At 40.3% G+C, this 23,469-nt stretch overlaps 1 protein-coding gene across 4 annotated transcripts; it reads left to right on the top strand.

Annotated features, from left to right (window-relative positions):
* The first annotated feature begins 8,446 nt into the window (after positions 1-8,446).
* Positions 8,447-23,068, top strand: Spc25 (SPC25 component of NDC80 kinetochore complex). Of its 4 annotated transcripts, none has more exons than XM_031370520.1 (7): positions 8,447-8,602; positions 9,464-9,616; positions 9,721-9,786; positions 13,685-13,831; positions 16,375-16,479; positions 19,701-19,799; positions 22,440-23,068. In XM_031370520.1, exons 2-7 carry the CDS (start codon positions 9,478-9,480, stop codon positions 22,562-22,564), a joined length of 681 nt encoding a protein of 226 aa, XP_031226380.1. In that variant the 5' UTR covers positions 8,447-8,602; positions 9,464-9,477; the 3' UTR covers positions 22,565-23,068. The 4 variants fall into 4 exon arrangements, with proteins under 4 accessions (XP_031226380.1, XP_031226378.1, XP_031226379.1 ...); XM_031370518.1 differs by having other exon boundaries at positions 8,598-8,730; XM_031370519.1 differs by lacking the exon at positions 8,447-8,602 and adding an exon at positions 8,622-8,780.
* The last annotated feature ends 401 nt before the right edge of the window (positions 23,069-23,469 follow it).

Genomic DNA, 23,469 nt, shown 5'->3' with positions numbered 1-23,469 from the left:
TTCAGGTTCTCTAATTTCCATAATTTCTTTAATGAGCCATGAGGAAGGACATAACTTCCTTTTATTCTTTTTCTAAGAAGTGCTTGAGCTACATAATTCATGATATTCATTTTCTTCAGAAGTGTCTTGCGTAACTTAAATCAGGGTATAAATGATATCAAATACATTTTGTCTTACAATTAAAAATTCGTGCTCATTCAACGTTTTGGAGTCTATGGACTGTGATGGCACCGACTGCACAGAGGCTCTTCATCTTAGGTAGTTAATTTAGACAGACTCTGTGTCTCCGAAGGCTCCAGTTCTGTAGATTATAGGATAATTAACTGAAGCAAAAAGGATCTTAATGTCCTTTTCGCTTTAATACAATCTGCTAAATCTTCATATTCTACTATCATTTGCTAAGTCTTTTCATGCCTTGGCTCAGTGCACTTTCTCATCACTCTGGGACATTCTTTCTAGGGTATCATATTCCTTTGCTAAGGCTACCATGAGACTATCAGACTGGGTGGCTAAAATGGCATACCTTTATTTTCTCTTAATCGCAGGAAATAAGAAGTCTATGACAAGGGTGTCAGCATGGTTCTAGTTTCCTCTGTGGCCCCTCCTTGGCCTGTGGATGTCTGCCACCTTCTCCATGTGTCTTTACCTGGTGTCCTCTCTGAACCTGTCCCCATCATAGTCTTGTTCCTCCTTTCCTTTCCCGTCTTTGCGTTTCTCTTATTTTCTTCCCACCTTTCTTCTCCCTTCTGTCTCACTCCGTTTTCACAGTACTTGTGGTTTAATTATGCCTGTCGCTGTTATTGTTATTTGAGACAGAGTCTCACGTGATCTAGGTTGACCTTCAATCTCCAATTCTGGGATTGCAGGTATACCCCACCACATCTGGCATTTTCTGGGTCTTCAAATCTGTCACTACACTTTCTAGCCAAGGAGCAAAGGCATCTTTAAGACAGCCATGACAAGCATGAATTGTACAATATTGTATTTAAAAATTAGATAGCTCAACAGCTATGAACACTAGCTGCCAGGCCAGGCAACCTGAATTCAACCTCAGGTACCCACATGGCAGAAGGGGAGACGTGACTCCTCCCACTGTGACATGCATACCATCTACATACATACAAATGCAAAATTCTCTTACATAAAGCAAAGAGCATGAAAAAGTCCACAGGCATGGACCATTCCCTTGAGTATCAATCCATTCTCTTCTTGCTATAAGATGCATCTCTGTTTGATTTCTCTAAGCTTCGAACACCAGAGTTCTGGTGCCAGAAAAGCATTTTTGTGTGAGGGAAAAAAAAAATTGGGGTCCAATCTTGGCCAGATCTTTTCAGTCACTTGGCAACGCTTCATCTGTAATTTATTTAGAGGTCATCGAGCTTCCCAAAATCACATGTAAAATGTTTGTCCCTATGCACATTTGTTTGAAGGTCACAGCTTTCGAAGATTATCAATGGAACCTCTGATCCAAGCAAATTAAGTACAACGAGAAGTTCACGGGCATCCCCTGGACTGTCCATGTGCTAGCCCCAGGATCCCTGCTTTCCCTGTTTCCTTGGAGACAGCTTCAGTACTCTTCCACTCTCCCAGCATGACTGGCTGGTGGTCATGATCTTACTCTTAATGATTGTGTGGGTGTGTTTTCTTCACTAGTGTAGCCAGTCTCAAAACCCCGCACTCTTACCCTGTTTAGATGTTAGTTCTAGTAACTGGTTACTTTCAGTTCTCTCCAGAATGTCCTCATTCTGGTTTATTTAAACTTTCCCTGAGTTTTAAGTAAACCCTACTTGTTTTAGAATGCACCATGGAAGCCATTGGGCAGAATTCTTCAGGGTTATGTTTTCCATAGCAAATATTTTGAAAACTACAAGGTATAGTCTTATTCTAAAATGAACTATTTGTTTCTGAATTACGGTGCCTGCTAGAGTTCAACACCATTTAGGCATGTTTAGCTTTGGCTAGTGCTGCTCATACCTTGTCAACAAACAAAAATAGACCTTTAATGTCTTCATGGCCATTATCCTTCTAACAAACTTATCTGCTTTTTCTAAAATAAATCATATTTGAGAACTCTCCAGTGTCACCTTGCAGTATAAGTAGATTTATTTCAGATTCTAGAGTTTAAGCTCTAGTGAGTTTTAGAAAATAATTGCTTTACCTCCATTCTGGCTCACATCCCAGGAATACTGGCATTCTGTAATGACACTATTATAAATTATCTTGCCACAGCTTTCAGGGACCCCTTCCATTAGTCTCATTATGAACTCGTCCCTAGAAATGATCATGACCTACACATCCATAAGCTGGTGCTTGGATCACAGGTTTCTCACTAGGAGAGTTGCCCATGGACTTGTGCTAGTCATTCTTTTCTTGGTGGAGCTAAGGTGTTGTGTAGCTGAATTCATGTTACAGATGGCAGAGGGAGCACTTACACTCTGTAACACAAGGAGTCTCCAGGTTTAGCTTGCATCCTGCTCATCTGGAGGCCATACTAAAAGGAAGATATTAAGAACTTGTTTCCAGAGTCTTAGATTTAGTTGGAATCTAGCAGGGACTTCAAGTTTACAGGTCTACTGAACTCCAAGACTGTAGGACCAAGAAACGCAGCCTGGTTCCTTGGTTGAGCTAAGGCGAGAAATGCTGGTGACCCTAAAGGGACCGAGGGCATTTCATCCCGCTCCTGGTCATCAGGCTCCTGGGATGAGGCCTTAGCCCTCCATAGATTTGTGGCCATCAGTCTTGTAAGGGCAACACCCCAAGCCCCTCCACAGGTAGAGGACATGACCTCAAGACAGATCTCCATTTCAATGAGGTACCTAAAGGCCTGGAGGACTTAGTCAATAAACTCTCCTTCCCAGACACTCCTCCCTGCAAAAGGTATTTAACCTCAGTCCTGCCCTGAGAAGTGGGGTATGGTGCTTTCCGCCATGACAATAAATGTTTTAAAACCATGGACTGTCTCTTTTCATCGAGATCTCTGGGAGAGCAATGGAGAAGGCTGTCGCCTAAAGAGTTGCCATCTAATCACCTGTAGAAGGTCTCTCTGCTTTCCCAGCCATGGCTGCGATCAAGCCAAGCCCAAGCCAGCCAATGATAAGCCAAGGACTCATCTCTGCAGGACCAGCCCGAATACCCCCATTTTCCCTCTCACCTGGGCTAGATCCAGCCCTCTGCCCGCTCCCACTTTGTTCTTGGCACTTCCACCACATCCAGAGGTGCCTGGGTATCTTAGAACCTGAGAACCAGAACGGCCCCAACCTCTTTACAGGCCAAGGGACCAGAGACCCAGCTCCGGCTGTCCCAGCGCCTCAGACTACACTCCCCCGACCCCTGGAATGATGTCCCGTAGCTTCCCTTTAGCCTGACAGGGTAGTCTGGACTCCCACGTTCTGCCTCCCTAAGGGGCCGAGCCCACTGGTAGAACAGATTTGAGACCATTAACCCTCCAGAAGACAATGATGATTTTATTGGGTGATGAGCCTTAGTTTTGGGAAGCACTGATAGAAGGTTTTGATTTTTTCCTCCTCCTGGATAGGACAGAAGTAAATCATACATTAAGAGTCTCAGTCTCATAGAGGATATGAGATATTTGCAAAAATAACAGTGCTGTGCCCTTAGGCTTGAACAGAGAGCGGAGATGGAACAGAAAAAGGGCAGGTAATAACTTTCAGTCTGTGACATGTTGCTTTGGAAGTTTCGCAGAAGAGACGTCTCTGTGACTGGGCCTCCATATGTAAACAATTATAAATGCAAATGCAGCGTGAACAGGGCAAAGGCTTTCCAAAATATGGTAGAGATAATGCTATTGTGCTAACGTATTTGCATTAACTAATTAGTGCATTGAATTTAAAAGCTGTCAACATAAACCACCTGGTTTCTCCTTTCCCCTCTCTCCTTGCCTTCATTGAGACCCAATCTCACATTATAACTAAGATTGGCCTGGCGCTCACTAGAGCCCATGCCAGCCTCAACCTCAGGATGCTCCTTCTTCCTTGACCTCCTGAGTACTGGAGTTAAAGCCAAGAACCACCCTGCCTGGCTTCAAATGGCCACTTTTTACACTGATGAGACAATTAGACACTTTCACCTAGAATGAGCAGTTTCGTCTCAGTAGTACCAGCGATAGAAGCCATGGCCTCACACACCTCAGGCACTCTACCTCTGATTTCCACTCTGAGTTAAGGCATTTCCTCTTTTCCTCCTCTTCCAGGACACAGGATCACATTGTGGCCTCAAACTCACAGCAATCCTGCCTCCATCTTCTTTGTACTGGTCCCTAGGAACAGGTGCAACCCACCATCCCTGACTATCAATCAGCTTCTTAGAGGGAAAGCCGAAGAGTGACTGCCAACGCCCAGGGAGGGAAAGTGGGGTTCACTGCTCAGTGACTTGGAGTTTGAGGTTTGGCAGGTGAAAACAGTTGTAAGGTATGGATAATGGTAGTGGTGGCAATATAGTTAGTACAGTATCGTTGCTATTATGCTTAAAAGAAGTTAAGGCATAAACAGTACGTTATACATAGTTTACCACAATTTCTGAAAACCGAATGTTTTTCTTTTGGCACTGAACATTTCTCTGAGTATTGAGACAGATTCTGTCTTTCCCTGCTCTGATGGCCTGATAATGTTCATCTTTTTTTTTTAAATTTATTTTATATGTTTTACAACTTTATTGAGTCACTTATGTATGTAATTGTTTTTAATATACAATTCAATGGTTTTAGTAAATTTATAGAGTTGTAATCAATCACGTAACCTAGATTTATAGCATATCTGTCACCCAGCAGGCTCCTCTGTGTCCTTTGATAGTCAGTAGCTGCTGTTCCTGGTCCCCCACAACTACCCAACTGTCTTCCGTGTGGATCTTCATTTTCTGATAATGTCCTATAAGTACAATTGAGAGACCAAATCTTTCAAGATCAGACTCCATTCTAGAAAATCTGACTTAAGTTTGAACTCAGGTAAACTAACAGGCTGGTACCTAGCATTAGTTTCCAAGTTGCCCTCCAACAAAACCCAAGCCTAGGTCCAGTCTCTAGGCTAATCCCCAACAAGACCAGTGTCTCCAGGTTCTTCCCCCAACAAACCTGTACCCCTAGGTTACAACTCCACCCTCTGCCTAATGACCACCAATGCAGAGGTGAACAGAAATTAAGTTTATGATATGACTCCCAGCACCAGCCAATTATCTTAAAGGCCACAGGAGCTTTCCAATTAGATGCTTGCAAACTGAACCCCCCGCCATTTGCTGCTTACTATAAAGTATTGGCCTGATAGACATTTGGGTTTCCCCCACCACCAAAACTCTCCTGCATGATAGTAGTGCATGGGGCAAGGTGGGGTGGGGGGACAACAAGGTAGCTTGAATAGAATAAAGGCCCTGCTATGAGTTACATCAGATTGGCTCATGTCTGCTTTTTGGGGGATCACTAACTTTTCCCTGGCACTACACAATCACATAGTATATGTTCCTTTGCATCTAAGTCACTTCATGCAGCATATTGTTTTTGAGGAAGTCTTCCCTAACCCACAAGAATGAAGTTTGCTATGAGTTTTTCATTCAATTTCCAGTGTCCTGAAATGACTTATTATTTTTTATAACTTTCAATGTTTATTTTGTATGGGAGAGTTCTTAATGATTTCATCAAAGTATCATGCTGCAGGGCTCAGAAAATTCTTCCTTATATTTACTTTTTAACACAGAAGATGAAAGAGTCTAGTGGAAGTGTGTGTGTGTGTGTGTGTGTGTGTGTGTGTGTGTTTGTGTGTGTGTGTGTTGAGACAGGGTCTCACTAGGTCACACTGGCTAACCTGGAACTCATTATGAAGACCAGGCTGGACTTGAACTCACAAACATCCCCTTGCCTCTACCTCCTAAGTGCTAGATTACAGGCATGTGACATGATGCCCGTTGGCTATAAGTTCCTTCACCTTCATGATTGATTTGTATTCCTCTGGAGAACCTTGACTAACCCACTGAGCAAGGCTCTTTCAAACTGCCCCATAGAAACACTTCCAGACTGGAAGATGTAATATGTTTTTCCCTATTACCTGAAGAAACCCAACGTGGGTCACAGAGCATATATATTCCAGAGAAGGCAGTGCTCAGTTCAACACATAACTTAATAGTCACAATAAATCCTATGTGGGTTGAAATGAATGGCATATAAATAGAGCTATAAAGATGATGATAGTGTTTGTAGGTGGTGACAGAAGAGACTCAGAAAGCTATTCTCTGTGATGAAAGGCAGGGTGGGGGAAGGGTAGCATAGTTTCTCTACCCAGTGTTTCAGATATATATATATATAAAAAAATGACAATAGCAATTTTTTTCTTACGCCCTACTTGAAAAGGAGTCTTGACAAAAAGTCAGTAGTCATGGCTAGGTGTAATAGAGTACACACACAATGAGAAGCACTCAGGACACTAAGGCACGAGGATTACAAGTTCAAGGTCAGCCTGAGCAACACGGTAAGACTGTCTTAAAATTACAAGGCAGAAAGGGGTTCGGGATATGGGGTAGAGTGCTTGCTTGGAATGTGCCAGGTTGTAGCTCCAAAACTGAGCAAAAATGGAAAGAGAGGGAATAAGAAGTTTGTAGGGAGGAAAAGAGGGAGAGACATACCAGAGCTAGCACGGAGTACACAGTAAGATCAAATAAGGGAACGACTCAACTCCCTAACTCCCACCCCTCCAAAAAAAGCAATGGTCATTGTAAGGGTTGGTCACTCTGAAACTTTATATTGCTAAAGGCAATCTCTTTCTCATTCCAAAGTCTAGAGACGTCTAGAATCATCACTCAGTGGCCACATTAAAACTAGGGTAAAGGTGAATAGAAACAGGACTTCAGTTAGCACCTTGCCTTGAATCTTAACTCAGTGGGCATCTGAGCGAGTGTCATCACTCAGCTGAAGAGCTAAGATGCCCAAAATATAAAATGGAATGTAAAATGCTACCAGATATCTAAGACCAGAAGTTATTGCATAAGCATTAAAAACTAAAGGCCATTTAATTTTTAAAATCTTTAGAATTATACACATAATATATATCATATATATATACATATATATATATATTAATTATTGTGTTTGTTGGTCTGATGAGATACTTTAGTGGCTAAGAACACTGACTGCACTTCCAAGGACCTGGGTTCAATTCCTAGCACCCATATGGTGACTCACAACCACCCATAACTCCAGTTCCAGGGGATCTGATGCCTTCTTCTGACTGCCAAGGACACTAAGTACTCATATGAATCACAGGCAAAACACCTGCACACCTAAAGTAAATAAATAAGTAAAAATTGTGTTAGTTTGGGAGTGGTATGTACATGTGAATGTTGGTGCCATGGAGACACTTGGGTGCTGGGAACCCAACCCAGGTCCTCTGCAAAGTTGAGTGTTACTTTCCTGCCTCCTATATGACCAAATTTGTTAATAACAGCCCCAGACAAGAAACTGAGAATCAGGCACACTGTGATGTCCTAAATGGTGATGACGAGGACGAGGACAAGGATGGTAACCTGTCCTGATTTCATAAGGCTTGATTTTTAGTTCTTGGGGATAAAATAACTGAAATCTGGTAGCTCAATCTTATCGTTGGTGTTTGGATGCTTAAAGGCAATCAAAGGAAACAGTAGTGTGGTCTATAAGCAGAGGGTTATTTTCAGAAACAATGATTATAGTCAAAGATGAAAATAACAATAAATTGATTCTTTTAATACTGACAGTCTCTAGTTCCCCTTTTCTAGAGGGCATTCTCTCAATTCCCTGTTTTTCTCAGTTTTACAAAGAAGGATGTAGGTAATAAGTCTGTTTCATCTGTGAAGTTTTCTTCTAACAAATCCTAGTTTAAAATCTTTACTATTTTTTTAAATTATGTGTTTTGTTTTGTTTTGTTTAAATTATGTGTTTAATAACTTCATGTCTCCTATCTGTCTATCTTCAGGAAGCATGGATTACTTTGATAGTGTTCTGATCCCATTCAGTTTGAAGTTCTGCAATATCCAGGAGCATGTTTTTACCAGTAGGTCTTAAAATCAACATCTGAAGGACTGGCAACGTGGCTCAAGGTTGCAGGGTGCCTGAGGAGCAGGCACAGGAGAGGAGTTTGATTGTCAATGGCTTACAACTGTTCCAGGGGATCCGATGCCCCTTTCTGTAAACACATATAAACATAAAAATGAAATAAGCAAAATATTCACGATAAAGCAATGTTAGAAAAGCTTGGGAAATTCAAACACTAAGTTTGGGTAAATAGTTTGGTAGCTTTCAGGATGTTTCTGCCTAATCAATTATAATTGGAGTATGTTCGAGAGGATTTTCTGTCATTTCCAAAATAAAATGAGTGTGAGAAAGAGGGGTGTATACGTCATAGAAGAAAGCAATTAAATTTCAATTTTTACATTTTTTTTTCATTCCGGGGCAAGCCCTTTCTGGATACTTCACTCCAGACCGAGTCCGACTCTGTCTCAGCAAAGAACTACGAATCCCAGAATGCCCTGCTCCACAGTTGTCCGCGAGAATTCCGCAGGCCGATAGCAACTAATCCTTGCACGGAGAGTCTGCTCTGCCAGCCAATCAGAAGACGGAGTTGAAGGGCGGGTAAGCAGGGTCGAGAGTTTGAAATTGAAAGACCGCACGGCCGAGGAGCGGCAGACAGAGGAGTGGAGGGCTGGTTCCTGCCGGACGAGTCCAGTCAGGTGGCGACGGCGGCGCTCCTGGCCGCCCAGGTCGGGAGCCTTTTGAAGGGTTGTGGGGCTTCGCCGGTCGCACGCGCGCGGTGAGGGAAGCCAGCCTGGGCCTGCTGGCTTGGGTCCGCAGAGCCTGGAATGCCGGCCTCCGCTGTTAGCCGCGGGGTTCGGTTCCGGCGCTGATCCGTTCCGCCCACACCCCACTCTTCCGCCCTGTAGAGGGAGGAGCGGACAGAGCAGGCGGCCTGGGGTCCAATGCAGAAAACCTGCAAGTCTGTCTGTCCCCAACTTGTTAGAGTCTCGGTCTCCTTGCCTGCGAGCAGGTCCTTAGGAGAAGCTGACTGATACCTGGGTCCTGTTAAAACATGGTTTGAAAGCTTCATGCAACCTGTTTTGATCATATACTTTCCTCTCCCCCACTTCCCTTCATGCCTTCTGAACAGATGGATGCACATTTACCATGGATGCACATTTACCACAGTTAAGCCCAAAGTGGCTTGAATCATCCTGTTGCTAACTACTAATGGCTTATCTTATTTTATGTTTTATTAGGTTCTGGCCCTATGTTGACCAGGCTATCTTTGAACTCAGATACCTTCTGCCTCTGGCTCCCCAGTGCTGGGACTAAACGCTCAAGACTGCCTTTATGCTAGCTGACTTGCTCAATTATTAACCATTCTGTAGCAAAGTCAACCTACGGACATAAACTCAAAAATGTGGCATATTTGGTGTCGATAACAATTAAAATACAGTATTGTGCTCTGTTTTGCAGCATCTTAAAACATAATGGGTGAAGACGAACTGGCACTCGTAGATAAGACCATAAATGAATTTGGGGATAAGTTCAGAAACAGACTCGATGATAATCATAGTCAAGTGCTGGGACTTAGAGATGCCTTCAAGGACTCCATTAGAGCACTTTCAGGTACGACCCATCCTTAACTCCTAACTTTTGGGTTTTGCTATTCTTATTTATTTTCTACTGTTATTTCAGCGGGATTTAAACATCTCTTGTAATTTGTCTTTCAGAAAAGCTGTCTTTGAAATTAAAGGAAGAAGAAAGAATGGTTGAGATGATTCAGGAATATAAAAATCGTATGTGAAAAACTGTTGATTAGCTTTTAGATTGAATGTCTTTATCCTGAAATCTTAAGTAAGACAGTGTAGTAAGTGTTCATACATTCACACACTTGCATAGACAGTCATCAAAATTCGGTTCCTGGGAACTGGAAAGATAGCTTAGCTCAGTGGTTTAAGAGCACTAGCTGTTCTTCCAGAGGACTCAGGTTCAGTTCCAAGCACCCACATGGCAGCTCACAACTGTCTCTTCCAGGGGATCTAATACCCTTATACACAGAGAGATACATGTAGTCAAAACACCAATGTACATAAAATAAAAATGAATTATTTTTAAAAGATTCTGCTGTCACCAACTTAAAGTTGAATATCTTTGCACCATCTAGAACTATGAATTTTTTTACAGTTTTATTTTTGAAATGCTATGTGAATGGCATCATTTTACATGTATCCTGTCTCTTTATTTAAGTAGTATATGTGTATGCCTATGTGTAAAGGATAACCTTTTTAAAAAAAAGTTTGTTTTCACATTGTAATTTCAGCCAAGGAACACAGAGTTCCTCAGGACCTTGCGTCTGGTTAATATTCTAACAATCCTATTTTTACCACCATACTTTCCTGGTCATTTCTATGGATCTCTAGATATTTCAATGCTGGATCTGTATTTTTTATCGAATTCTCACTCATAAGCCATAAATTTGGAGCCAATGGGTTGAATTTAACATAGAGACATTTGGTTTAGGGGAGCCATGTTTTAAACACTGTTAAACTGGAATGCCCCTGCAAAACACTCAGCATGCACACACACACACATACACACACACACACACACACACACACACACACCACCACCATGACCACCACCACCATGATTGAACAGAAATAACAATTTACCCAAGTTCAGTGAATATTTGATTGTACTTGCCCTAGACTAAGAAAACAGTACATAAAGTCTAATTTTATAATTTAGTGGAGATAAAGACAGGGAAACAATAGTTAAAATATATTGTACTACTACTCTAATAATGGAATGCATGCCATGTGGAAACAGACTCTGAGTTTGCAGAGTATTTAATAACTAACCTTAAGTTCCATACTCCACGCTGCTTGTACATTTTGACTCAGGCCTCACAACGATAAGACGTGTAAGTTCTTCTAGTGTTCTTCTTTGTTTCTTTTTTTTAATGAGAAGTCTTGCTTTGTTGGTTTGGTTGATGGTTTGGTTGATTGCGGTAGGGCATCACTTTTTCTTTTGCCCAGGCTGGCCTGGGACTTGTCCTTCTCAATCCTGTCGCCTCAGCTTCCTGTGTTCTAGGATGACAGGCACTACCACACGTACTCTTCCTACCCTTGTTCTTGTTTACAAAAGAGTAAGACTTCTGTAAGGGCATCTCAGTCTTGAATAAATTTATGACTGTGAGGCTTAACAAGGAGCATCTGCATCAAATGCGAATTATTTTACCTGTATGTTGATTTTTGTAGCTTTTCTCTTTGATTTGTTTTTTACTCTGATCTTCCACCTTTATGGTTAAATTTGTATCTATAAATGCTGCTTTCCAGATTTTCTAAGATTTCATTTTGTGTTTTAAGTATTTAGTAAGTACAGAATTTATTTAGAATTCTAGCACTGCTTAAGGAGTAACTTACCCCTTGATGCTGTGTTCATATTTTTCTTGTCATACTAACTTCCTGAATACACCAATAGTTGCTTCTGGGGTCCTTGCTTCCCCGAGTTGTGTACCAGTTTCTCAGTAGGTTACTAGGGTCAAGTGTATGTACTGGAAGTACTACATTACAGGGTGGTTCTTGTTGGTTTAACAGGGTCTGTGCCTTCCCTGTTCTCACTGTGTGTTGTCCCATGGCTTTACTTTATACTCACTAGACTGTCTGGTGCTTACTCCCTGCTTCTCCTGGGCCTGCAGTAATGTCTAGACTCTGGCAAGGACTGACACCTTAGTAGCATTTGGAAGGAGAATGAGTCCCACAGAATCCTGCTCAGTTGTGTGTTTCTGGCAAGTTGTAGTTTTCCCCCATGGAGCCTGCTTTCTTTGTGTGGATTGCTTAGTTATAGATGATACTTTGTATCTGTCATTCTAAAAATACAGGCTAATCTATGCATCTGGTTTAAGAAATAGTAGCAGAGCTATCCCAGGGGCAGGAACTTAGACTACTTGGAAGGCTGTAGCACGAGCAACTCGGTAAGATTCTTGGTGTAAGAGAAGATTATTTACAGTGCTAGGAGGTGTGAATTGATGGCATGGTAGTATTTAGTTAGCATATGTGAGGGCCTCAGTTTAATCCTGCTACCATAAAACGCTCATGAAGACTGAGTACTAAATTTATGTAATGTGTTTTCCCAGTACCTATCATATAATAAATTTTCCAATATTTTATCTACATTGCATTCTACCATATTTGCTTTTAGTGGATTTTTTAAGATATATGTTTAAAGATTTTACTTTGTTTTATATATTTATTTGCTGCATAGATCTATGTGTAATATATATTCAGTGCTCTTTGTAGGTCAAAAGAGGGTATTGGATTCCCTGGAAATAGAGTTACAAATGGTTGTTAGCCTCTGTGTAGGTGTTGGGTGTAAGAGCATCAGGTGCTCTTAACCCCTAAACCATATTTGTAGGTCCCTGGGTTGTTTTTTTGTCGTTGTTTTTTTTGTTTTGTTTTGGTTTTTGTTTTTTCCATTTCTTCAGGATTTTTTATAAGGTGTGGTTTGGTCTTATTCACTCACCACCCAGCTCTTCTTAGATCCACACTTCCTCCCCAGCTGTAGTCATACTCTTACAACTGTCTTTTTAAAGCCTTCAAGCCTATGTGCTGCCTGAACATTCTCAGCTCTGTGGTCTCCACTAGAGTGTGGTCGTCTTACCAGGGGCTGAGTTCATAATTTATTTTGACTTAGGAGCTTATATAGCATAGGCTGTCTCAGACTTTCTCTGTAGCAGAGGATGACCTTATCTTCCTGTCTCTGCCTGTTGAATGCTGGGGTTACACATTTGCGCCATCACACCCAGTCTATGGGGTCCTAGAAATCAAAGCCAGGGCTTCCCACATGGTAGGCAAGAGCTCTACCACCTGAGTTACATCCCAGGTTCCATATATTAGTATTTATATTAAGATTTATGATAACACTTTAGAAAGATAACCCTATTTATTTTATTTGCGTGTGTGTGTGTGTGTGTGTGTGTGTGTGTGTGTGTGTGTGAGATACCATGGTATATGTGAGGTCAAAGGACAGTTTACGGGAATTGGTTCCTTTTCTACCCTGTGAGACTGAACTTAAGTCAGCAGGCTTGACAGCAGGCACCTTTACCTACAGATTCAACTTGTTGGTTCTGTCACCATATTTTTAAACAAATTAGCTTATGGCTGTCAGTGAGTAGAGACATGGAGATGTTTCAGTTTCATAACTATACTAACTTTGTAAGATTTGACACTCTCATCACCATTTTCTTCTGTCTTTAGTACATTCCAGAAAAGCTTGCAAAGCACAAGAACTAGCTTTCCTCATGCAGTGTGAAAGCTGTCTTGTAGATTTGGACTGTCTTCTGTAGTGGGCTTTACTAATGTACTTACTTGGAACTGCAGGAGTCATAATCTGATTTTCTGTTTTGTTAATTAATTTGGTTTTTTAATTTTAAAAGTACTTTTTTTAAAGGCAACTAATGAAGCAGATTCTCTTTTAACATTTACGATTTTTGAGTCATTAGAATATGTTTAGTAATCATAGAGGCCAAAGAATTGTGAGTTTCAGGCCATCCTGGGTTTACATAGTTTCTGTCTTCAAAACAAAACATAAAAACAATTTTATTAATTTTTGGGAAGTTGACAATTTTGTGCTTTTCTTAATTATGTAACGTAGAATAGGGCATGTGTATTTAATGCCATGTGATTCTTGCAGAGCTCTGTAAGCAGAATAAGCTCATTCAAGAAAAGAAAGATAATGTGTTAAAGATGATTGCTGAAGTAAAAGGCAAAGAGCAAGAGTCGGAAGTGCTGACAGCGCAGATCCAGGATCTTAAGGAAGAGTATGCTAGGAAGAAGGAAAGTAAGTATCTGCTTCATTTGAAGAAGTCGCCTGCATTTCAGAGGCACGGGGCTTCCTCTTGTGCATCTGGCTGGCTCTACTCTGTGGAAGTAGACTACACTGTAGGGCAGAGGCAGACCAGCACCTCTCTAGGCATCACTTACGTCACCCAAGTGGGCTTACTTTTCTTTTTACGGTTATTGTTTTGCTTAAAAGGTTTTGTCTAATTTCAATTACAGCCAGACCTTCATGGCATTATTACTCTGGTTGTAACTAAAATTGGACAAAGCCTTTTAGTAGTCTCATGTAGCCTGGTCTGGTTTCAGGCTTATAACTAAGGATGCCTTTGAACTGGTCCTCTTGCTCTACCGTCGAGTGCTGGGATTGTAGGCATGTATCACCATGCCATATCTGTGTTGAAGAATCCTTTAAGGACTTAAAAACATTTGTTGACTATAACATGTCTGCCAGGCAGTGAGTGTTAAGACTTAACTGGTGAAAGTACAGAGTGTACGTAACTGCAGAACTCACCCCTGAAAGGGCCATCTGTATCTCTCTCTCTCTCTCTCTCTCTCTCTCTCTCTCTTTCTCTCTCTCTCTCTCTCACACACACACACACACACACACACACACACACACACACACACACACACACGCACGCACGCACGCACGCACGCACACTTTCCTGCCAAGGCCCGGGAGCATCCCAGAGGAGTGATGAAAAGAATGTAAGAGTGTGGAGGAGTGCTGTGAAACACTTTCTTTGGGACATGACATGGCCAGTGTGCTCATGAACTCTCAGCAGCTTATTAAGTTTGGGCCGTCTGCATATGATAGGAAGAAGGGCCCATGAGACCTCACTCCTGGAACACTATTGGTAGAGGAATTTTAATCTACCAATGTTGTTGCTCTGGCAAGGGATCACATCCAAAGACCCTTTCCTGTGTAATCTGGCTAGAATGCAGACAGAGCACACACCTTTAATCCCTCTGGTTTATAGCCATGCCTTTGGTACAAATCTTTACTCCCAACAGTGAAAGTAAAGTTAGTTTATAGAAGGAAACAGCCATGTTTGAAAGTGAAGTCTAATTGAGGGGCAGACAAAGTGATGAGTCAGAGAAGGATACACCCAGCTCTAATGAGAACAAACAGGAAAGTGAGGACTTAAGAGAGCCCCACAGAGAGGCAGAAAGGCAGTTTTACCTGGAGAGTTGAATCAGTTCAGTCAGTGCAGTGTGGAGTTGAGGTCAGTCAGTTGAGGCATTTGAATTAGGAGTCAGTGTAGTGGAGTTGAGTTTGTGAGTTCATACAATTCATTGTAGCTCAGCAGAGGCAGTTGAAGCCAGAGAATAAGAAGGAGCCAGAAAATCAGAACAGATTGCCAGAGAGTTTGTGGCCAAGCAAAGCTAAGAGAAGCCAGTTTGAATCAGTCAGCATGGAAAGGTTCAGAACTAGAAAGGGTAAATTTCTTCATCAGTAAGCCTCCGAGATGACAATTACATCTGGTGAATAAAAGATACTGTTGACATTGTTGGGGGCAGCGGATGGATTTTATTGTCTTCAGTGGTGTGTCTGCCAATAGTAAGTGCCCAGGCCCCAATAATAAACTTCCATCCTTGCTCCTGCAGGAAACTCGGTGGGTTAAATTCAGAGAGTATACACACAGGACATGGAGTGGGGAAGGGAGGGCACCTGTTGGGAGGAAGCAGAGTTTCAGCAGGCAGGAGAAACCTATGGGCGGAGACAGGGTAACGGAGATAAAAAAGAGGTGTGGTGTGCGCATGTGTGCGTGTGTAACTCAGTGGATAAAAAAAGACGTAATCTCTGCGTTAGAAAAACCCTTTCTGTAAAAACTTTCTGTTTCTTATAAAAACTTTTGTATTCAAATGAATGCTTTATTTAGAAAAGAAATTTAAGCCGGGCAGTGGTGGCATATGCCTTTAATCCCAGCACTCGGTAGGCAAAAGCAGGCAGATTTCTGAGTTTGAGGCCATCCTGGTCTACAGAGTGAGTTCCAGGACGAAAAACCAAAAAAAAAAAAAAAAAAGAGAGAGAGACTTGAAAATAACAGTTTGTTTGGTTAATGCTTTCTCTTACACAGTATTCAAGCCTAAATTGTGAATGTATGCTTCTCATCTTATTAGTTAGGATTAGTTGTTGGCTTTAAACTAGCATTTGTTAGCAGTGGTAAACCAGCATGAGATAAAGCTGGTTTCTCATTGAAGCGTGTATGTCCAGAGGAGGAAAGCGTTCTTCCTGTGAAACAGTTAGGATATGTTTGTCTAGCCAGCAAGCAACAGCAATAATAATAGTATAAAGGAAATCTATTTCTAGGCTAGTTATCTAAATTTCTACCCTGATTATCTGTATCTCAAGCAATTTTTTTCTTTCATCTTGAACAGAATCCTCTTTTATTACTTGTTAAAGTTAGAAGCTGAATAAATATAAACAGACTGATATGCCTGATATAATTTTTTTAGTAGTTTTCAAGTTTCCTAAAATTAATTGAATAAGCCTTAAAGTGAGAATTATCCAAAATATTCAACACTGTTTTTAAATTGTAGCCATTTCCACTGCTAACAAAGCTAATGAAGAGAGATTGAAACAGCTGCAGAAATCAGCGGATTTGTATAGAGATCGCCTTGGACTAGAAATTAGAAAGATTCATGGTAAGTTTATTGCTCTAACTGTTATGTAGAAGATTAGAAAGGGGGTATCTAGAGAAAAGAAGAAGCTAAGAGGTATTTTCAACTAAACTATCACATTAGGTTTTTAGAAAATAGGCCAACATCCCATCTTTTTAATCATCTAAATACAAGTATTATTGTCTTATCCAGTGTCTAATGAAAGTTTGACATGGTTGTCAACAAAACAAATGTAAAACTTACTGTTCATGGTTTTTACTGGTATTTGTATCATCCCTAGTTGCCTTCAAAATAGTGATTTGTGAATTATATAGTATGATTTATTCCATCTTTTATCAGTTGGATTGCTAAAACAATTGGATTATATCTGTTTTCCAGCTTTAAAAATACTGTATATAATTTCTCACTTGGGATAATCCTCTCTCAGAGGGGAATTGCTAGGTTTAAAAGCACGTGAATGTTTTTAAAGCTATTATCTATGTATATGTTAATTAGTTAGAACAGATAGTCTTTTGGGGCCTCCCAAGATCACACTCAGGCACCGTGAGTCACTGAGGAGACTCAGTGTTTGTGCTGGTCTTCCTTAATTCATAGGGAATATCTTTTAAGACATTCAGTAGATGCCTAAACCTGTTAATAAGGAATACTATGTGCATTTTCCCTGCATGTGCATACTTACCACAGATAAGTTTTTATATTTTATTTATTGCATTTTTAAAATCATTTATTGTGTGTGAGTATTTGTGAGTGCATGTCTGCCTTGCACTCTTGTGGAGGTGAAAGAACAGCTTGAGAGAATTGGTTCTTCCATCATGTATATTCTGGGGATTGAATTCAGGTCACCAGGCTTAGTAGCAGTCACCCTTACCTGCTGAGCCATCTCCCAGTGCCCCTCCCTATTAGCTGTGTTTTGTTGATGTTTATGATCGTGGGAAGGGCACAAGGTATGTGTGGAACCAAGTAGCACCTGATTTGTGAGCGCTGCTTAAGCAGATCAGTTGAGCCAGAAGAATGGGTGATCAGTAGATCACTGAAATAACTGAATAACTGAAATAGGTAGCAGGGTGACAGGCTGGCATCTGCTGCAGAACTGATAGATTTCTTGGTGCCCGAGGAAGCACCAACACACACTGACGTGGAAACTTAGGGGTTCTTTGGAGAGTCAGTTGTGTTGGATGGTGTTTTGCTGGGGCAAAAACATGAAGGAGTGCTTTCCTGAAGTGTACAGGTGAAAGCTAGGGCAGACTCGTGTAGGAGGATGTTCTGCTAAAGCAGACACTTGAAAGGACACGTGATGAAGGATTCTTTGCTACCGACACATATGTTTTGGTCCACCTTACATTTCATAGTTGAGTTGCATTTGTTGGACTCGGCAGACTGGACTGATTGAATATATGTACAGAGGCAAGGCAGGTGGAAGGCGTGTGATATTGGGAGGGTATAAATAGGACTCCACGGAGTGACAGAGAGAGCTTGGCTTGCTGGTACAGCTAGCTGTGCAATGCTTGTGTCTTGCATCTTTGCTGATCTTCACGGCCCTGAGAGAGGCACAGCTGAGAACATCTCCTGGTGTTCCTGTTGGTCCCTCCTGCTGACTCAAGAAAGGCTGAGGCCTGGCTGTCTTTGCTAGATCACCTCACTGCTGTTGCTAATCCAACTCTACCAAATTGGACTGCTGGGGTATACATGAGGTGTTTGCAAGTGGATCGAGTTGCCACTGCTGACATGTGAACTGAACTGCTCATTTCCAGACAACACAGATAGGAGTTGTTCCAAAGAACCTTTCTAAACAGGTCCACTTCCCCCATATCCTTTCTTTCCCACTACCTCTGGAGGGTGATGGACTATAAGGATGGTTAATGCATTTAAGAACCATCATTAAAAATAAAAAAATTGAAAAAAAATTAAAGTTACAGCACATAGGTACTCTCTGCCAACTGATGAGTGAGAGGAGTGCTCTCCGTTCTTCTGCATACTCGGCGGAACAGAAAACCCCCAAGGAAACCCTTGATTTATTATAATAACCTGAGTATTACCAAATCTTTGCTTGGTGTGCCCACCCTTCCCAGTATTATTAACAGTCTGAAATCTGGTATACTGGCCTGTACTCCACTTTGAACTTGGATGCTAGATAAGTCTTTCCTAAGTTTCTGAAATTTGCTTTTACAATGATAAGAATTTTAAATATGATTGCTTAAGGTTTTTTTTGCTATAGAAGAAATTAAAATGTGTATAAATTTATGTTTTGTGGCAGCCAACTTGAATTTCTACCAGGCATTTATTTCTTTGGGAGCATTTTAATTTTTTTTTTTTTTTGAAAATAAATTACCTAGAAGAATAAAAAATAAATTAACAATATGGGTTTATTGTGGTAAAATACATATAATGTAAAACTAAGTGACATTAATTATATCTACAGTGACATTAATTATATCTACAGTGTTGTAGATATCAACCAACCTCTGTAGATCTAAATTTCATTACCCCAAGCAGAAATTTTGTAAAAACTCAACATTTTCATGTTTTTGGTTTTGTTTTGTTTTTTTAGCTCCCAGTAATCTTGAGTTTATTTTTTTGTTTCTGTGAATGTATTTTACCTGTTCTAGCTATTTTACATTGTAGAATCATATAATATTTGTTCTTTTGCATCTTCACATATTTCCAAGGTTTGTCCATACTGTAGTTATATATGAGAAGTTCAGTCCTTTTTATGTCTGGGCAATGTTTGCGTGTTTGTATATATGTACAGTGTGTATGTACGCAATGTTGTATTCAACTGTTCATCCGTGGATGGGCAGGTGTGTGACACTGTATTGTTTTCACTGCATACAGTGACCTGGTTAAATCTGTTTTTGTGTTTTCCAGTTGGAGTTTTTTAAGCCCTTGAAACCTTAGTAGGTATTTAATTTATAAATATTCTCTTTCATTTTGTGAGTTGTCTTCATTTTCTTGATATTAATGCTTGAAGGATAAAAAATGAGTTTAATGTTAGTGATGTTCAAGTCATCTGTTTTTCCTTTATTGTCTGCTTTTAATGTCACTTACACTAACTTGTAAGTTCTCGGTTTGAACTTACAAACTGGTTAAAGTACAGAGCACATACTGATCAAAGATGGGCAGTGTGTGTGTGTGTGTGTTTGTGTGTGAGTGTGTACACATGTATGCATACCTGTGAAAGTATCTCTACTGAGAGCCTTGACTTCTAAGTATTCTCATATTAAATGGTTTATAATCTCTTTCTTCAGGTGATAAGTTGCAGTTTATATTTACTAGTATTGACCCTAAGAATCCTGAGAGCCCGTATATGTTTTCCCTGAGCATAAATGAAGCTAAGGAATATGTAGGTAAGTATCCTGTCTCTTGTCTCTGAGATTAGTAACTTCAACTATCATTTGACTCATACGGAAAATTGTGTTTGCACAAGCTCTTTCCTTTTCAGTGTGTCTTCTTGAAGTAACGACCTCTAAAGGATGTGAGTGTAGTTTTACCACATAGATGTTTTTGGGGCCCTAATAAGTAACATCTCTCCCGGATGACAGAGCGTCATGGGGGCTAAAAACTCTGAGACCAAAGTTCTTTGTATTTCATGTGCAAATTTGATTACCCTTACAGAACTGTGAATGGTAATGTGAGTAGTTCTTTGTTACTTTATGTAAAATATCAAAATGTGGTCATTTACTTTTCCCCAATTTTTAAACTTTTCACGCTGAAAAGTGCCACACATGCACAATGCAGGTTACTTACTGACTCTACAGCAGGTTAGAGAGCCTTTAATTTATAGGGAATATATGTGCTTGCTAGCAATGTGGACACTAAGCAAATACAAGTATGTTTGTACTTTTTAAATCCTTCTAATCCTTTATATAAATAAACTTTAATTTGTTGGAGCTCATAAAAATGATTCTCAAGTCACTACACTTGTGACATCATTTTAAAGCATTTATAACTGGCAGATAGATGCTCAGGATGCTGGTTGGCCCTCTGAGGCCCTGGTAATTCACTGTCTTCCTATAGGATTCAGATTTTGAGGATCTCCCATCTATAAAATATTTGAGAATTTTCTCTTTAATAATTGTGTTTCAGTCAAATGAGTACTAGATGTTAAAAAGCAAAGCCCTAAAACCTCTTGTTTTGGTTTTTTTTTTTTGTTTTGTTTTGTTTTTTTTAGTTTTCTCTAAATTACAATTATTGATTACATTGTCTGTTTGTAATGGTTAATATTATCACCTTGACAAAATTGAGAGTCATGCGCATGCTGTGAGGAATTATCTTGACTGTGTTAATCGGGGTAGGAAGACCTTAAATTAACAGTGAGTGATGATGTTTCCTGGCTGGTACCCTGCACTGTGTAAGTAGCAAGAGGGAGCTGAGCAGGAGCATGCATCCATTGCTCTCTATTTCCTGGTTACGGCACAAGGTGACTGGCTGCTTGATGCTCCTGCTGCCTTGACTTCCCCACCATGATTGACCTTTGAACTGCAAGCCAGAGTAAGACTTTTCTCTAAGTTGCTTTTGTCAGAGTATCATAGCAACAGGAAAGAAAACTTAAAGACATGCATAGTGTTTGATAGTTTATTAAAATAAAACTCACAGAATAAAATTGATCCAAGTACTCTGCTGTTTCTTTGTTGTGGTCCTGTCCAAGCAATCTCTAAAGTCAGAAAGCTAATATAGTCAAGTTCCCCCTCCTGAACAATGGAGATGATTGATGGTAGAAAGATCATTCTTTTGGCAGCTCTCACTGGAGATTTGTTCTGTTATACCAGCATGTGCAACTGACACAGGACTCTAACTTGTGACTTTTGTCTCATTAATTAGTAGACTCTGTGAGTACCACTCTTAAAACAGTGACCACATTTTCCACTGACTTCCATCTTGCATATTTCATCCCAAAATCATAAGTTACTAAGAATTTGCATTGAGTGCAAGTGTTTTGTGTGCTGAGTTAATGGTACACTAAAGACGATAAATATGCCTTAGACTAGCGTTTTTTTCTATAATATTTAAATTTATTATCATTGTGACTAATTTCTAAATAATGACTAAGTTCTCAGTATACTAAAGACATTTATGCAAAAGCAACCAAATCTTCAATACCCTATATGTCAGTGCTGGAGCACTCACCTTGCATGTGAAGAATCTAGGCTCTGTTTTTAGTACTGCAAATGGAAGGGAAGGAGAAAAGAGAAGTGATGTAGGCTGTAGAAATGCAGACAGAGATGGAGAGAGATAGAGTGACAGGGACTGAGAAGAGAGAAAGGAAGACTGGAGAGGAAAAGAGACAGAAAATTAGGAGGGCAGAGAGAAGGACATAGGACACATGGAAAGATGAGGATGGAAGAAAAAGGGAACAGGGAACATTTTGTGCTGTTTCAGGACATTTCTATTTATAGGAATAAAAGTTTGGTGTGTGTTAAAAGGTTTAAAAAAAAAAAGAATTTGCATTGAGGCCAACCAAGTATGGTGGTTCTTGTCTTCAATCCCAGAACTTAAGAAGCAGAAAGAGATGGGTCTCTGTGAGTTCAAACCTAGTCTGGTCTGTTGCAGGCTAGCCAGACCTACATTGTGAGACCATGTCTCAAAAGAATTGGCATTGAGTGTTAAGTCTTTTTTCATGTTGTAGCAAGAAACTAGACGTCAACCCAAAGTTTTGCACAGAAAATGATGTTTAATAGTTAAATATACATAAGAAAGATGATAGAAATAGCACTCAAGTGTCACTCAGCTCTCAGTCCTTTGGATACCATGTTTAGATTTAAATCAGGATTGCAGTACTTACAATTTGAATATTTAGGGATTAAGCAAAGGAAAGGACTAAAAGATAACTGTGAAATTCAAATATATTAGTATATCTTTATGTTCAGAGCATCTCAGTGAACTATAATTGCCATTCAGACCAGCTGAGAGCCTAAGTGGAAACACTTTTACACACACACACACACAAACACACTCCCCCACTTAAGTCATCTTTGTTTTTCTTCTAGTGTCCGACTCTTCACCTCATCTTGAGTGCCTAGCAGAATTTCAGGAGAAAGTCAGGAAGACCAACAATTTTTCAGCCTTTCTTGCCAATGTTCGGAAAGCTTTTATAGCTAAGGTTCATAATTGATAGAGGTTTGTTCTTTGTTATTGTATATATCCTAAAGAAATTCTCATCTCTTGCCCCTGTCATTTTTCTCTATTTCTGTGTGGTATTAAAGAAACTAAAATACATCATCCCAAACCATGCCTCTTTGATGTTACATCTGTGAGCTGAAAACAGTTAAGTAACAGTATAGTTAGAAAAAGAAAAACTTTGTCATTCCCCATGTTTGCCATGGGACCAGCTCTATACCCACAAAGAAAGAAGTTAGTTGCTTACCACTTCAGAGGAATTGACAAGCCTTGCTTCATTAATTTATTCCTGTAAATATATTCTTCATAATTTCCCGTCTGTGGAAGTCAAAAGGCAAATCTGCAATCTATCTTATCATGTTGTAAAATCCTACTGTTCTCTGTTGAAGATGCTGTGTAAACCTGACTGGGCCACTGTTTGGATTTCTCTTCTGTACAGTTGGAGTTCTCCTATACAGTGTGCTCTGCATGTGTTAATAAACTTGCTTGGTTTCTCCCAGTCTGTGTAACTGTCTCTTCAGTATGACTTTATGAGGATTGAAGAGAAATAGTTTACTCTCTCACATGGAGGTGCTGAGTTCTGCATTGGCACAGTTCCTGTCCTTGGAGTAGAACCAGCAGGGTGTGGGCCTCCTTGAGTGCTGATGGTTGATAGGCTTGAGGCTTGTTTGTATAATAATGTACATAATTTACTTTATGTTCCTCCTTCTGGAAATATTCTCCTTGCCAAGGTTATCTGGGAATATCCTCCCTGCCAATGTTAATGACTCTGATAATCAGAGACAAGACAGTGGGAGTCCAGGAGGTGAGGTGTGTCTAATGGTAATTAGCAAAATGGTAAATACTGTGACTTTCAGGACAGCCCTTAAGGCTGTGGGAAAGAACTCTAAAAACATGAGT

This window comes from Mastomys coucha, unplaced genomic scaffold (genome assembly GCF_008632895.1).
Source record: "Mastomys coucha isolate ucsf_1 unplaced genomic scaffold, UCSF_Mcou_1 pScaffold15, whole genome shotgun sequence".
Taxonomy (NCBI): Eukaryota; Metazoa; Chordata; class Mammalia; order Rodentia; family Muridae; genus Mastomys; species Mastomys coucha.
The sequence above is the reverse complement of the archived record's forward strand: the minus strand, read 5'-3'. Positions and strand labels throughout refer to the sequence as shown.